General features: G+C 42.3%; 2 protein-coding genes across 2 annotated transcripts; both read left to right on the top strand.

The window, feature by feature from the left end:
- The first annotated feature begins 246 nt into the window (after positions 1–246).
- alx3 (ALX homeobox 3) lies at positions 247–5824 on the top strand. Its single transcript, XM_004554271.2, has 4 exons — positions 247–851; positions 4250–4524; positions 4671–4796; positions 4949–5824. The coding sequence occupies exons 1-4, from the start codon at positions 500–502 to the stop codon at positions 5297–5299; spliced, it is 1104 nt and encodes a 367-aa protein (XP_004554328.1). The 5' UTR covers positions 247–499; the 3' UTR covers positions 5300–5824.
- A 2531-nt stretch (positions 5825–8355) lies between these two features.
- On the top strand, positions 8356–13152 carry rbm15 (RNA binding motif protein 15). The gene has a single exon (XM_004554272.4). It carries the CDS (start codon positions 8526–8528, stop codon positions 11091–11093), a length of 2568 nt encoding a protein of 855 aa, XP_004554329.1. The 5' UTR covers positions 8356–8525; the 3' UTR covers positions 11094–13152.
- Positions 13153–15146: the final 1994 nt, after the last annotated feature.

Genomic DNA, 15146 nt, shown 5'->3' with positions numbered 1-15146 from the left:
GTCACTTTTCTGTGCGTAAACTGCACCGTCTGATGCCTGCCTCTCCTGTCTCGCTTGATTTCGTGATTAGGATCGTAACAGCATATGAAACAGAAATTAAATGCTTAATTGGAAGGACAGAAACCACACGTGATTGAATTTTTGGCGGATTATGTCAGACTTGTGGAGAAACGTTCTCTCTCTCCCCCTACCTCGCTCCTTTTCTCTCTCTCTGTCTTGCTCTCTCTCTCTGTCTGTCTGTTTGTCTCTCGCACACACACACACACACACACACACACACACACACACACACACACACACACACACACACACACACACACACACACACACACATGTGCGCGAGCGCGCGATCAGTCCCGGTTTCACGGGTCTTTGTTTCTGATCTGTTAAATCCCACCCACTTGACATGAACATAGAGGAGAAAAAAAATCTCTCACTCGGGCGCCCACGTTAACGGCACCCAGTTGCTGTTGTCGACACAGCCTGCTGGACCTGTAAGATGGAGACGGAGAGCTGTTTGCCTTTCTCTTCGCAGACCAGCAGGAGGACGCCAACAAACTCTCCGGGACTCGAGCACGGCGGCTCCAGCTCCTTTCTCCCCTGCGATGAGCTCCAGAAATCGCACCTTCCTCCGCCTTCTCTTCCACACCGTCTCAGCCTGAGAGGGGATCTCTACGCGACCGCAATGGGGAGGTTTGGTGATGCTGCGGTGGACTTTACGCACGGCGCTTCTCCAGCGAACCCGACCGGTTCACCGTCCAAACACAGCAAGTTCTTGGACAGTATCAACCAGGACCAGAAAGGGGTGGCAATAAGCGGCAAACCGTCGTTTTATGAGAACAACACGGACGGTGAGTTAAAGAGTTTTTGAGTGAACATTTACTGGAATTAGCCGCGTCTTAACTATCTCAGTTTTAACTAAAACAAAGTGCAGTAGCTTGATAGCGGGCTTTGGATCAAATAAGAATCATTAAAAGTACTTTACGTTTGATTTGCCCCACCCCCTTTTTAAATTTTTTGTAACTTAGGTTTTTCTAAAGAAAATGCTCGCCATCATTCACTTGGCAACTGGTTGAAAAAAATAAGTAAATGGGAAAATCAAATATGGAAATCATTTTACACTTTTTTTTCTGGTTATTCAATTCAGTGGATCCTTTTTACAAATAATTTTTAGTATGCTGCATTTTGTGTACTTTTCATATAGTAATAAAAATAAAACAAAAGTGCATTTATGCAAAGAAAAGTGTGGTTGCAATAAAAATGTCACCAAGTTTTCTTTTTTCACTTAACAGTCCTTGATGTGAAGTTACAGAGGTTAAAGGTCAGCCTAACAGCAAGTTGGGTGTGTCATTAGACTACTACTCTTCTTTTCAGGCCAGCACTCAGCTTGGTATCTCTGTGTTTTTGCAGACGCTCACGCTTTCAGTTTCTCCTTCTTTTGCAGACTTTTTGGTCACACAAAACAGAACTGACTTTGTTTTGCAAGCACGGAGTTGCACAAATGTCAGACACGATCGCCCACAAATGTCCATCTTGGGAAGAAAAGCAACCGCTGTATATGTTGAACTGAAGCCTGAAGAAATTATGTGGTCTTTCACTTGTTTATTGGTGCTGATGATTCTGCAAAGCAGCAGAGGATATCAGCCCCGATAAGCTTCTCGGTATATCAGTGTCCAGAATAATATACATTAGTTTCATTCAAGTTAATGCCAAAGACAGCGAACACATTCATTAAATTTTCTTTTGCACAATTACTTATGATAACACGATAATATCAGCCGGCTTCTTTCGAAATTAACTTTTATTTTAATTCTTGCTCAAGGAAAATGAGGTGTGCGTGCTTCCCCCTTTCCTTTTCTGTCTTTATCTTGTGCGCGCACACAGACATGCGCAAGATTTCCACTCATAACTACTTAAATAGTTTGATTTATTTTGCAGTTTAATGCTTATTGGTGCGAGTGTGTAAACCAGCGCATGTACGTGCAGAACACGTGCGCGCGCGTGTGTGTTCTTACGTTTTCTCTTTTAAACTTTCAAAAGCAGACGCGTCTTCCTGTTTCGTCTGCAGTGAGAGGAAAGTTTAACGTAAAAAAACCCAAAACTTTTTTACATTGGTTTGTAATATTTTCTAGTTTTTCGCAATCAGCTATATTCTACTATAAAAGTTGAAAAAAATTAGAACGGTCAGATTTTAACTCAGTTATGGTGATTAGCCGATCTGTGGCTTTATCGTCGGGCACTAAACGATTAAAATTTTAAAAATACTATATAGAAAAAACCCAACGATTCTGAAATGCAAAAGCAGTCCTTTATTTTTGCTTTTCTTTCTTTCATTTGTTATTTGGGAAGATGTAAATTCTTTTGGTGAAAAGAGAAAAATTCAGTTTTAATGATTGCACGTTGTTTTTGTATTTATTAGACTCATCTTCGTTGACACTCATTTTCTTTACGTCTGTTTGTTTGTGTTTGTGACTGTGGCGTAGCTGCCACAGTTGAGTTTTTTTTAGATAAACTGCATGCACAGGCTTAATATTTCTTTTATTATTCCTATTTTACTCCTCAGAAATATGCCACACATACCTTCATTTTTTTCCAATCATGTTTAACCTTCTTATACTCCACAGATACCATGTGCTATAATAACTTAATATTTTAACTGTGCAACTTAATAACTTACTACACCAATCACGGCTAATAAATATTCTTTATTCAGAACTGAACAAATTCAGAATATTTTAAAACCTCGGAGTAACATTTTGTCCAAATTTAAGACAAATTTAAAACATTAAAATCCATAGCAAAATGCCTGGAAAAATGCCATTTAAATTTCCACAGTCGCAAAACAATAGCTCATCGTGCTCGCAGCATGATATTCCTGCCTTTTCATTTTGAACTTATCTCCTTTTTGCCTTTTCCTGCATTTCATATAGATCTCCAATTACACTTGAGTATAGTCATAGCGGATATGGGTGCTTGACAAGGTAAAAGCTCAATGCCCCCTTTTTTTTCCTGCAGTTGAGTATATTTTCAGCATGTGGTGTAAGGTTGGAACTAATGGACTTGAGGAAATTAATGTTGCAATAAAGAGTGTTCTCTGTTGGGCCCTATATTGAATTAAGAGCACAGCAAAGTAGTGTTTCAGCTGCCCAGAGTGAGTGAGTGCCTCCTGAAAGATGGAAAGTGGTTTTGTTTCGTAGCTCAGGGTTAAACATAATGAACTTGGACAACAACATCCAAACACTGCAGGAGGAGCCCTTTCCATGGTCTGTTAACAGGAAGGAAAGTAACGCTTTGAGATTTTCCCTCACTCCTGAATGTAAATGGCAGAATATATAGAATTAGTCCAAAACAATCATGTGCTTTAACAGATAAAAAAAATTGTGTTTCTCTTAGACTTTCTCTACATGCAATGTAAAGAGCCTGGGCGGGACTGTTGCTGTGTATTGCTGCTGTATAAATAACAGTTAATTCCTCTCTTCAGATATTTGTGACATATTTCAACAAGTTCCTATCAAGTGTAGGTGACCCTGAAAATGCCCTTTGTTCTGCATATTTTAATCAGCAGGTTAAAGTTTAGCCAGCTTTTTGAGTATTTTCTACCTAAATATGGCTCGTCTGGCTAATCGGAGTAAATCTGAATTTGTGTTGCTTGTGCATTTTCTCTGGCGGCTCACAGTTTTTAGTATAATTTGGGACTATTTTCTCAAACTGAGAAAATAGTCACATACATCACAGACAAAACTTTTGATGTGATACACAATTTGTGTTTATTTTAACTGCAGTGTGTTGGTTTTAAAATGTGTCCATGTGGGCCAAAGCTGTTTCCAGGTGAGCTGTGCTGGTTTAAAAAGGACTGCTCATCTCTATTTCTTTGCACAAGGGCCTGAAAAAGCTTTCAGCAACTTTGTATAAACTATGTGAAAAGAAAAAGGAAAGTACACAAAATCAACTCTTTCTGACCAACAGGTCATAAAGGCCAAAATGAGCAGCAGCAAGACAAACAAACCAGATCATTCATTATGTTTGCAGAGATTTGTACTTAAACAATTGTAAAATCTAAATAAAATTTGGCGTTCCATAAAAAGTCATTTAAGCTGTATCTTCAGGCAATGATAGTCTCAAATGATTAAATTTCAGTGTATATATTGATGCAGATGGACTTAGAAAAAACTGTTAGAATTTGTATATGATTTTATATTTTTTTAGTGGATGTGTAACTTTTCCTTTGCGTTTTCCTGCCTTGCTTCAGTTCGGGACAAAGACACTCCAAAAACCATGGGCTATCCTGGGATTGTCACGGACTGTTGTGGCAAGCTCAAAGAGCCAGGCAGTGGTTTACAAGGAGATTCTATCGCTGACTCCATTGACTTATCTGGCAAAAACAAGAAGCGACGTAATCGCACGACCTTCAGCACATTTCAACTGGAGGAGCTGGAGAAAGTGTTTCAAAAGACACACTACCCCGACGTGTACGCCCGGGAGCAGCTGGCGCTGCGGACGGAGCTCACTGAGGCTCGGGTTCAGGTATGCCAGGGCAACTCCATCACAGTTGACACCTTTTTTATTTTCTAAATGTAATCAGAAGAAAGTATGATGCCCTAACAAAAAGTTGTCTTCTGGAAATTTACTGTTATACTATTTTGTGTTATAATATATTTTATTTTTAAAAGGTTTGGTTCCAAAATCGCAGAGCCAAATGGAGGAAACGAGAACGCTATGGGAAGATCCAGGAGGTTCGCAACCATTTTGCTGCTACATATGACATTTCTCTTCTTCCTCGCCATGACGCATACCAGGTAGGCCAATGTAGCTCTCACATGGCATGCATGTTGTAGTCGTAAACTTAACATCATAAAACCTGCTGAGAGATTGCTTTTTGTTTTCACTGTACAGGACTGAACAATATTAAAACTTTTGCTGATATCATTCTAAATCTCTTCCTATCCAGATGCAGAGCAATCTGTGGCCGGGGGCAGCTTCAGGAGGAGGCGGTGGTTCGGGTGCAGGCTGTGTCCTAGGGGCTGACTCTATCTCCTCATCCTGCATGAGTTCGTACCCTCACCCCCACAGTAATCTGCAGGGCTTCATGGGCATGCCCACATCCTCCAGCCACCCGCACCATCACCATCACCCGCCTCACCATCCAGGCATCAACAGTCTCTATTCTCTCCACGGCTTCCCAGGAGGCCTCGGGTCGCCTTCCATCGAGGGCCCCGAGACCGAATACAAGCCAACAGGCCTGGTGGCACTGAGGATGAAAGCCAAAGAACCAGGCAGCATTCTCTCCTGGCCAACATGACCATAATAATGCCAGCTCCCCATTATGCACTGACTGAGCCGCAGCATATTACAGTCGTCACCCATACACGATCCCAGATGTACATTTGTGGATTTGACTCGAATATTTCCTCCAAACATTTATATAAATCAACTTAGAGACGTGTTGCTATTCAGAACTGTTGGAACAGGCATTTTGCAAACAATAAGGCCAACTTGAGAATCTTGCACAAAACCCAACTTATTAATACAAACATTCTTGTTTCCAGTTCTTATTTTGTATCACAGTGCTGAGACCAAAGAGGAGAATTATTTAAGCATGTAAAAAATGTATCATATTAATCCCTTTTAATGTCTGTTGTGTTGTGCGTGAGTAATAAAGGGCTCCATGTATATTTAACTGTCTTATTCAGCAGCAAACTATTTTGGGGAAGATGGATTTTCTTTTTCTTTCTTTTTTCAAAATGAACAAAAACCATCTCAGTTATAATTATTTTAGCCATGACTCTTTTGCAAAATAATAGCCATGTTTGCGATGCAAATATAACTGGCAATGTGGTTATGAGGTAAAAATACTTTACAGACTGTGGAGAAAAAAAAGGTTTCTGCTGTGCGGAAAGTGTACAGAGTGAATGTGCAGCCCGCTAGGCTTCACTTCAAGTTGCACTCCATGCATCAGGGGAAAGTGGCAGGTTCATAATGGAAAAACTAACCTGGTGACCACACTTCACTACTGATAATAAAGTAGATAACCACAGATGGTTATGTATTTGTCATGCATGTCCTACCATGTGAGGTGTTTAATCGATTACTGTGGCTCGCAGCATATTTTGTATGCTGAGGCCAGGTCAAGGTCAAATGTCTTCTGCATCCATGTGTACAAGCAGAATAGAACAGAATATACTCACATTATCCTGAATGCTGTCCTAATAATCGTTTTCAGAAAAATCTCCCCAAACAATTTATGTTATTGTCAAGGAAACATTGAATTGCACGGTACATCCCATATGGTGTGAATTACTAAATGCCAGTGCATTCATGTCAAACTGGCAAACATTTCAATCTGTGAGACTGATGTGAATTGAGAAAAAGAGTTTCACTGTGGGACAAAGCCCCGCCAAGCTGAACTCACTCCCCGGGAGTGTGCATGGCTTTCAGGGGAATATATTGGCTCCCCTTTGTCTTTGCCTGCTTCGGTTTGACAGCGATGCAGGGGCGGATTAGCTGCCTTCCCCTAAGTCTGTGCCGGAGTTTCCTGAGAGCCACTAACATGTGGTTCCAATAGAAGAATGCAGAAAGCCATCAGAAACACTTTCCACACCCACAGCTTCAAATTCCAGCCAGTCCCTGGGAGACGGCAGCTCTCACTGCAGTCACATAGTCCCCCTGATTAATTCCCAGATTAAGAGGAGAAGATAAGAAGACCTGTCAGAAGGGATAAGGGATTGAGGAGATTGCTGTGTTTAGGAAAGCTAGAGAAATAGCAGATGGTGGATCAGAGCTTAATTTTGATATTTATTTTTACAGTGTGAGCAGGTTAATCAAATCCACCCGTAAACAAAAGAGGAAGCTTGGTGGTTTAATGATTTTGATATTTTTATTCCTTAAAACAGTCAGAACAGCTGTAATAGATTAACTCAGGGGCTCATGATCATAGTTTGGCTTATTCTACTTCAAAAATGTCTCAGAGTGAACACACGGTGATGTCATTTCACTATAGGGGGCCATAGGTTTTCATCAAGCTCTCATTAAAGTTATCATGCTGTTGCATTGGCTTTGATCTGTGTTAAATCAATGTATCAGGATCCAAAGAGCCTCTATGAGTTTTTCAGAAAGAAATGAAAAATGATGAGTCATCGCTGCACAATGCTAGAGCTAATCATCACTCAGTATGTCAGGGTTGCTAGCTGTAGACTGTCACAAGAGCCTGGAAGCTAGTATACCCTCGGCCTCATTATTTGACTAAAAAAATATGATTTAAGGCTCATTAAAGTCTGTAAAGCTGACTGCTGGCCACTGCTCTGAGCTTTGATCTCAACAAGATTGATCTTGGCTTCAAGGTGCAGCTATTGAGACACAACAGATAAGCTACTTTTATTTAACATATCCCACTAAGGTAAACAAAGTAGTGCACTGTGTGATTGACTCGGTTTCAGCAGTTTGTCAAGGCTGCTTCCAAAATTTTATCGCTAGGAAAAATGTTTTGGCAGTCCATTCGAGAAAATCAAATATTCAGAATATAAAATGTTTGTGCCGAAGTGCAAACAGCAGTGCTTGATTTGAGCCAAAGCATGACTTGTAAAAAATGGGGAAATACTGTGAGACATTAAAGAGCAGACATTAGTAGGTTGTGATGCTTTCAACTTAAAAACTAAAGTGTTTTAATCGTCTCCATGAAAAGGCTGTAATATCTACTGCTACATGTGGCCTACACTGTAGCAGATATTAGTCAATATCAGCAGCTTGATTTGCTCATATAGTTGCCAGGAAAGGCCCTTTCCGCTCAACGCTAAGGGGAGTGGGCTGCTGCACTTTCTGTTCAATACTGCCATCTTGTGGTATTGGATCTAATTGAAGATAAAAAGGATTATCTGCTGGCCCCGACACCATAATTAAGTCTCACCTCCCGGGAAAAACGAAATGAATAATATTCTTACAAAACCTGCCCACAGTATTATGCTACAGTTAACAGTGAATGGACAGCAGAAACTGGCGTTGTGATATAAGCAATAAGATTTATCTTAAGTCTTAAGGTGCAGCCATTTAGACCTAACAAATAGGCCACTTTTATTTAAATAAGTAGAATAGCATACAGCTCAACAAAATAAAAATATAATATGACAATGCAAGTGTCTTAATAAGGTAAAAGCTTTTCTGAAATTTCAAAGGAATACAAAATACAAATAAAGTAAAATGTACGTTTATATTTAAACAAACACAAACAATTTCGATAACTTATTTATTAGTTTTTTATTTTATACTCAATTTATTAAGAAAATATAAAAAATATAGTGCCTGCCGCTGGGTGATTGACGTGCGCTTTAAAGCTTCCCACCCACTTTCTAACCAATCAGAACGAAGGGGTGGGTCTTCGAGCTAATCTTTACAAAATGGCGACTGTTGTTGTTTTGCCGCAGGGTCAGTGAATAAACCTGTTTTTCACTTCAGTAAATTTCTGCATTAAATTGCAGAAAAAATCGCACCAAGGAAGAGCAAGTGTCCCGACGGTCGACACCGAGTGGGCCGAAATGAAAGGTAAAGAGCGGTCGCCGATTAAAAAACGCTCCCGGGCCCTGGACGATATTCGAGACAGGGGAGGATGCCATCCGACCAGCAAGAAAATGGGGGCTCTGTCCGTTTCCAGTGGGAGTAATAATGGAAACAGTTCGTCCAAAGGCGACGGCGGCTCGACAAGACGGAGTCTCCTCGGGGAAAAAAGAGACCGAGATTTCGACGGTCACAGCCGGACTGGAAATAATCACAGTTGTCAGTCTGCAGCTGCCGCCGCCGCTGCAGCGAGCTCCGTGGGCAAAAACCACAACCTGAGCCTGACGCTGGATTTAGCCTCACCAAGGACCACCTCTCGGGGTGAGCCGCGGTTGCAGCCACCCAGCACAGAGAGTGAGTACAAAACGCTTAAAATCAGCGACCTCGGCACTCAGCTTAGCGACGAGGACATCGAGGACGGACTCTTTCACGAATTTAAAAAATTTGGCGATGTGAGCGTCAAGATAGGTCGTAGCAACGACGAGCGGATAGCCTTCGTAAATTTTAGGAAGCCGGAGGACGCCAGAGCGGCTAAGCACGCCAGGGGACGGCTGGTGCTGTACGACCGGCCGCTGAAAATCGAGGCGGTCTACATCAACCGGAGGAGAAGTCGGTCTCCGGTGGAGAGAGACGTGTACGGTGCGGCTCAAAGCCACAGACATTTGCAGAGACCCCTCTCGCCCACCGGGCTGGGATATAGAGACTACCGGCTGCAGCAGCTAGCCTTGGGACGGCTTCCTCCACCCCCACCCCCACCTTTGCCGAGAGAACTGGAGCGGGATAGGGAGTTCGCTCTGTTTGAAGCCAGAGCACGCCCAGCCTTCATTGCAGAACGGGCAGCTTTCCGAGAAGAGGATTTTATTTCTCCAGAAGATGACCAAAGAGCTAACAGGACGTTGTTTTTAGGCAATCTGGATATAACTGTCACAGAAGCAGACCTCAGGAGGGCCTTTGACAGGTTTGGAGTCATAACAGAAGTGGACATTAAGAGACCAACACGGGGGCAAACCAGCACGTATGGATTTCTGAAATTTGAGAATCTTGACATGGCTCATCGTGCTAAGCTTAGCATGTCTGGTAAAATAGTGGGCCGCAATCCCATAAAAATAGGCTATGGGAAAGCAACACCAACCACGCGCCTGTGGGTGGGTGGTCTTGGACCTTGGGTTCCCTTAGCTGCCTTGGCAAGAGAGTTTGATCGCTTTGGCACTATAAGGACCATTGACTACAGAAAAGGGGACACTTGGGCCTATATTCAGTATGAAAGTTTAGATGCTGCACAAGCAGCATGCACACACATGAGAGGCTTCCCACTGGGAGGTCCAGAGAGAAGACTTAGAGTGGACTTTGCAGACACTGAACATCGTTATCAGCAGCAGTTCCTGCAGCCTCTCCCAATACCACCATTTGACATGGTGGCTGAGTCATTTGTCCACCGTGCCACACCTGAACCACTGAGGGTCAGGGAACGAACTCCACCGCCGCTTCACTTCAGGGAGAGAGAGCTGTTTCCTGGAACTGACTGGCCCAATCCTGCTATTCGCGAGCGAGTACGTGCCTCACCTTTTGAGCCTCTGGAGCATTTGGACCGTGAGAGGCGAACTCGTGAGCCCTGGTCTTTGGAAAGAGAGCTGCAGGGGCGAGAGCCTGCTCGAAAGCGGCGCATATTGGAGGACGGACGCCACATAGACCACTCCCCTGACAGCACTGAGAGGACAGTAAGACGCAGACGTGCTTCTCCAGATGCCAGTCCTGGAGGCAGCAGCAGAGATGGGGGGCGCTTTAGTGACTCAGAACGCCCCCTGCGGGGCGAGAGAGCCTCTCCTGCGACAGAACGCCACAGCAGCCTTGAAAGAAGCGTCTCAGACCGAAGGGCCAAAAGCCAGAGTCTGTCTGATAAGGGACTTTCAAGCAACATTATTTCAGCAGTTGGAGAGCGCAAGCGCAAGGCAATCGATGGTGGCAAAGGACCAGCCAAGAGAGAACGTTCTGAGAGCAGCTCAAAGGGAGGCCAGCCATCCAAGCTGGATGGCACCAAACTCAGTTTGGCCTGGCATGGTATGCTATTGTTGAAGAACAGCAACTTTCCAGCCAACATGCACCTGTTAGAGGGAGACCACAACGTCGCCAGCGACCTGCTTGTCGACAGCGCTACAGGAAGGCGAGTGAGCGAGCTAAAGATCACGCAGCGACTCCGGCTGGACCAGCCCAAGCTCGACGAGGTGTCTCGGCGCATCAAGGTGGCAGGTCCGGGCGGCTACGCAATCCTGTTGGCGGTTCCCGGCACCACAGAGGATGCATCTTCATCTGACCCTGCAGCTTCAACTCAGCGGCCGCTTCGCAACCTGGTGTCCTACCTCAACCAAAAACAAGCGGCTGGAGTCATCAGCCTGCCTGTGGGAGGAAGCAGAGATAAAGACAACACAGGGGTTCTTCATGCTTTCCCTCCCTGTGATTTCTCCCAGCAGTTCCTGGATTCCTCTGCCAAAGCTCTGGCAAAAAGTGAAGAGGACTATCTAGTCATGATTGTGGTCCGCGGAGCATCTTAAAGAAACAAAACACACTAAATTCAAATGGAATTAAAAAAAAAAAAAAAAAAAAAAAAAAAAAAAGGATCTGCTGTATGTCAGTAACTATTGCATGCTGTGTGTTCTGCATCATGGAGTACACTAGTATGGTTATTGAGTGTTATGTTACCATGTAAACCACTTAAAGGACAAACAGTGCCCCCCTGCAAAGCTAAAAGTATGTGTGTTTCTGAAGTTACTTTTCAGAGGTGTCAGTCACAATCATCAATCTGCAGTAATTTAGCCAAAATTCTGTAAAGCGGTTAAAGTTTAGTAAGCTTAATTTATGAACAGAGAAGTCATGCAGACTATATTTTTCTTTGTAGTTCATTTGCAGATTTAAAATGTTAGCCATCCAGGTCTGCAACAGAAAAAAGGAAAAAAGAAAAAGCAGGAGCGTTAGAAGTTTAAGAAGGGGACACAATAACAGCTCCATTTAAAATCGAACCACAAACTCTGTGTTGAAACCTCACCTTCCACAGGGCGCTAACAGTAACAGAAGAAGACATGTTTCTATTATAATGTCATGCATTAGACAAACAGGTGCTGTTATTGTGTCCTGATATTTGCACCAGGCTTTCAGAAAATACAATTTTTTTTTCTTCAAAGCTTTGAATTACAGTGCAATAATATGTCTACTATTACCACTTTTTGATGAAGGGAGACAAACGCGATTTGAATTGTTTTTCTTTTCTTTTTTTGTGTTAGAGGGTCGGTGAACTATCTCTGGTTACATTTCAAGGTCAAAACATGTTGCACAATTTTTCTCTCACCCACCACATTACAGCGTTGTCCCATCTCTCATTTATTTTCATCCTTAACAAAAAGTCAGGCAAATGAAGTGTGGTTCACTGAGGAAGAGTTGTGCAATGCCTTTTAAGTGTTACGATGCTCATGCTTGTCTGTCGCTGTGGATTTTGAAAACTGGAAAACATTGTGAAGGTCAGCAGATTCAACTTTCCTAGATACAGCTCAGTTTAATTGCATTAGAAATTCAGTTTGGAACAAAAGTACAGATTATGTTCAGGCTTGTTGTTTGGGTTTAGGTGTATTTGTCTTGTACTCCTCTGAATTGGAACGCCAAAATTGCAAGATAGACAATGAACTCAGTGTGAGTCCACTGGTAAAGCTAAATGGTCATGTCAACTCTGTATGAAATGCTGAATACTAACAGAATTTATTTTCAAGGGAACAGCCCATTACACATAGCGTAGTTTAAAAAACAAAACAAAAAAACAGCTACTAACATTTTTTTTTTTTTTTTTTTTCACAAAATATTTTATTTTGTGCATCCCTGTCTTTAGAAATGGTTGTGAAAATGTGAACTATGAAAAAGTATAATAGTAATGGATAAAAAGCTTAGAGGATTTTGTGTTGATTTGACAGACTGCTTCATTTATTTACCCTAAAACCAGTAGGTCCTTCAATAATAATAATATTAAATATGCCAGTACAAACCTAATATTTGTACAGTAAGTAGGTCTGTGCAATTTTATAGTTTTAGAGGTATCTTAACAGTTAATGTTGATTTTATTTTAGCAGTCTAAATTTGACAGTATTTCACTCACGCTTGCCAACATTTATTTATTTTTCCCCAAGGCCTACCCTGTTTTGTTTTGCCAGTGTAGTTTTGCCATGTAGTAGTAACCTGCCATGCACTATAATTTGCTGAATTTGGTTTAATATGTATTGAAAACATTTATGTGGGGGGGGAAAAAAAGAAAAGAAAATTGTTGTATATGTGAACATCACACCCACTGCGGCTTTGGACTCTTGAGGAGACGAGCACAGAGCTGAAAACCTCTGCAGAGAAGGCACCCTGGTGGTTGTGAGTCCTCACTGATGAGGCAGCTTTTAAGTTGTGTAGCCCATCTGCACCTGTGATGACTTCTGTTTAAAATGGAAAAATTGAGCAATGTACACTTTGATGTCATGGGGAAGGAAAATCCGTAGAGCCCATGCGAAGCTGTTCACATACCTGCAAGTGCATTTGGGCACTTAATGTGACCGATTATCAATAAATTGTTCATTTGAAGGGAAACATGTTTCTTCGATGGAAGTGAATTGAAGAAACGAGCTGCCCGTACCTTATTGTGTTTCGAAAAAGGAGTTGTCACTTGAAATTTTGTTTCTGCACACGAGAGGGGAGACGATTTGCAGTTTTAGCACCAGTGAAGAGAGACCCCCATTTCGAGTGAGGATTGCTGCTTACTTGCAGGCCAGTTCTGACCTCCTCAGTTGCCTAAATTACTTCCTCCCTCACGATTCCTGCTTATGTCCTCAACTGTTCCTGTTGGCATGCGAATGACTGATCAGGATCGAGGAGCCAGAGTCCAGTTTGCAGTGGCGGCACGTGCCAGTATCCTGTTGTCTCCTGTGATTGTTACTCTAAAGGTTTCATGTGCAGTGTTCCTGGGTCTGAATACGAGGCGAGGGAAGCTCATCACCTCCGTCGCACACTCCACTCGGGAGATTGTGGGCGACGCCGCTATGGAAATTTCCATAGCATCTACAGTTCATGCTGTCACTCTCACTGCAGAGGCCAAGCTGAACCACTGGGCTGATTGTCTTTATTACACTTTGCCCAGTTATATGAGTTGATTTGACTAAATGTTTGTATCAGGGAAGAGGATTGGGCCAAACCTCAGCTAGGAATATTGTTTGTGTTCTCCTCTGATTGAACTCTCTCCGAGGAGACGAGTGAGGAAGCTCGTTTGCTTTTCTGAAGTCGTATGCCGTCGTCACCCGAGGTCTGCTGCTGCTGCATGGAGCTGAAACACAAGCAGGCCTAATCCTTTACCCTTTTTTTGCATCGCTGGAAGGAATCTACGATGCACCTCACCACTTCCCCAAATTCATCTAGGAGACTTGTTTATTTTGACAATTCCCTTTTATAAGTTTAAGACCGCTGTAGACAAAAAAAGAGGAAAGAAAGCTTCCATTTCCCCCAACAACCTGTTATAGTCATGTTAGTGTGAAAGCAAATGCTGTGTTCTGTGCTGAGGATGAGCCCTTGCTTCACTAGAGAAACATTGCCATCTTGAGGACCACGGAGCACCTGCTTTCCTCTCTCACCATCTACCTGACACCATACAGAGCTGCTATCACTAAAACTGCTGTACAGAGACAGCACGATGGTGAGTAAGGTGACCGAGCGCTGCCTGCCAGGTCTGTATCGTTGGCTTTGGCAGCAGTGGTGAGTATTGAGTGTCAACACCTCACGTTTTCCAATAACAAATGGACAGCAGCACGGTGATTTTCATTACTGGGGTTATTTTTCTTTAATGACAATTGGCATGAATCCCAAAGGGCATGTAGGACAGAATGAGAATACAGTGCTGCGCTGACCGTCGCCAGTTTTAAGATTAAGCTAAATAAAAAGATAAACTGTCCCAAATGATCAACAATTGCAAATTAAAATTTAATAAATTATGTGGAAACATTTGCTTGTTAGGCTACTGCAACTGCCACACCTCTAGATCACGTACAAAATCCTGGGTATTGTTTCTGCAGCTTTCAGGTCAATATCATTCTTTCAGAGATCAATCATGTCACTGATTGTCAGGCACTAAAGGCAACACTAATATTGTGCTCTGTGAAGTTACTGGTATAAATTCAGTTATAAGGATCTCATTCTTTTATTGTGTGGCAAAAGATGGCTTTAAGCATTGGTGATAAATGAATGCATTATTGAACAAATCCTTTAGTATGAAATTTGAGGTGCTTTGAGTATGTATCAGTATGCTCATACGAGATTTAGAGACCTTTTTTTTTTTCACTCGACTGCATTTGTAACCTGTAGTTGCGGATTCCTGTGCAGATCTTAATTACTCTGACTAAATTACAAGTGAAACAACACTTTATTGATGTATAGGAATATAAAATAACTAAATGTAAGCCCCACCTTTACCAGTGAGATGCAGACACTAGTGAATGAGTAATTATAATCTGTATTTTATAATACTTGTTGTTAAATACTTCTTCCAAAATTGTTTCAAATCACTGTAGTTCCTTTTAAGAGTACTTTCTGTCATA

Source organism: Maylandia zebra, linkage group LG20 (assembly GCF_041146795.1).
Source record: "Maylandia zebra isolate NMK-2024a linkage group LG20, Mzebra_GT3a, whole genome shotgun sequence".
Lineage (NCBI taxonomy): Eukaryota > Metazoa > Chordata > Actinopteri > Cichliformes > Cichlidae > Maylandia > Maylandia zebra.
The sequence above is the reverse complement of the archived record's forward strand: the minus strand, read 5'-3'. Positions and strand labels throughout refer to the sequence as shown.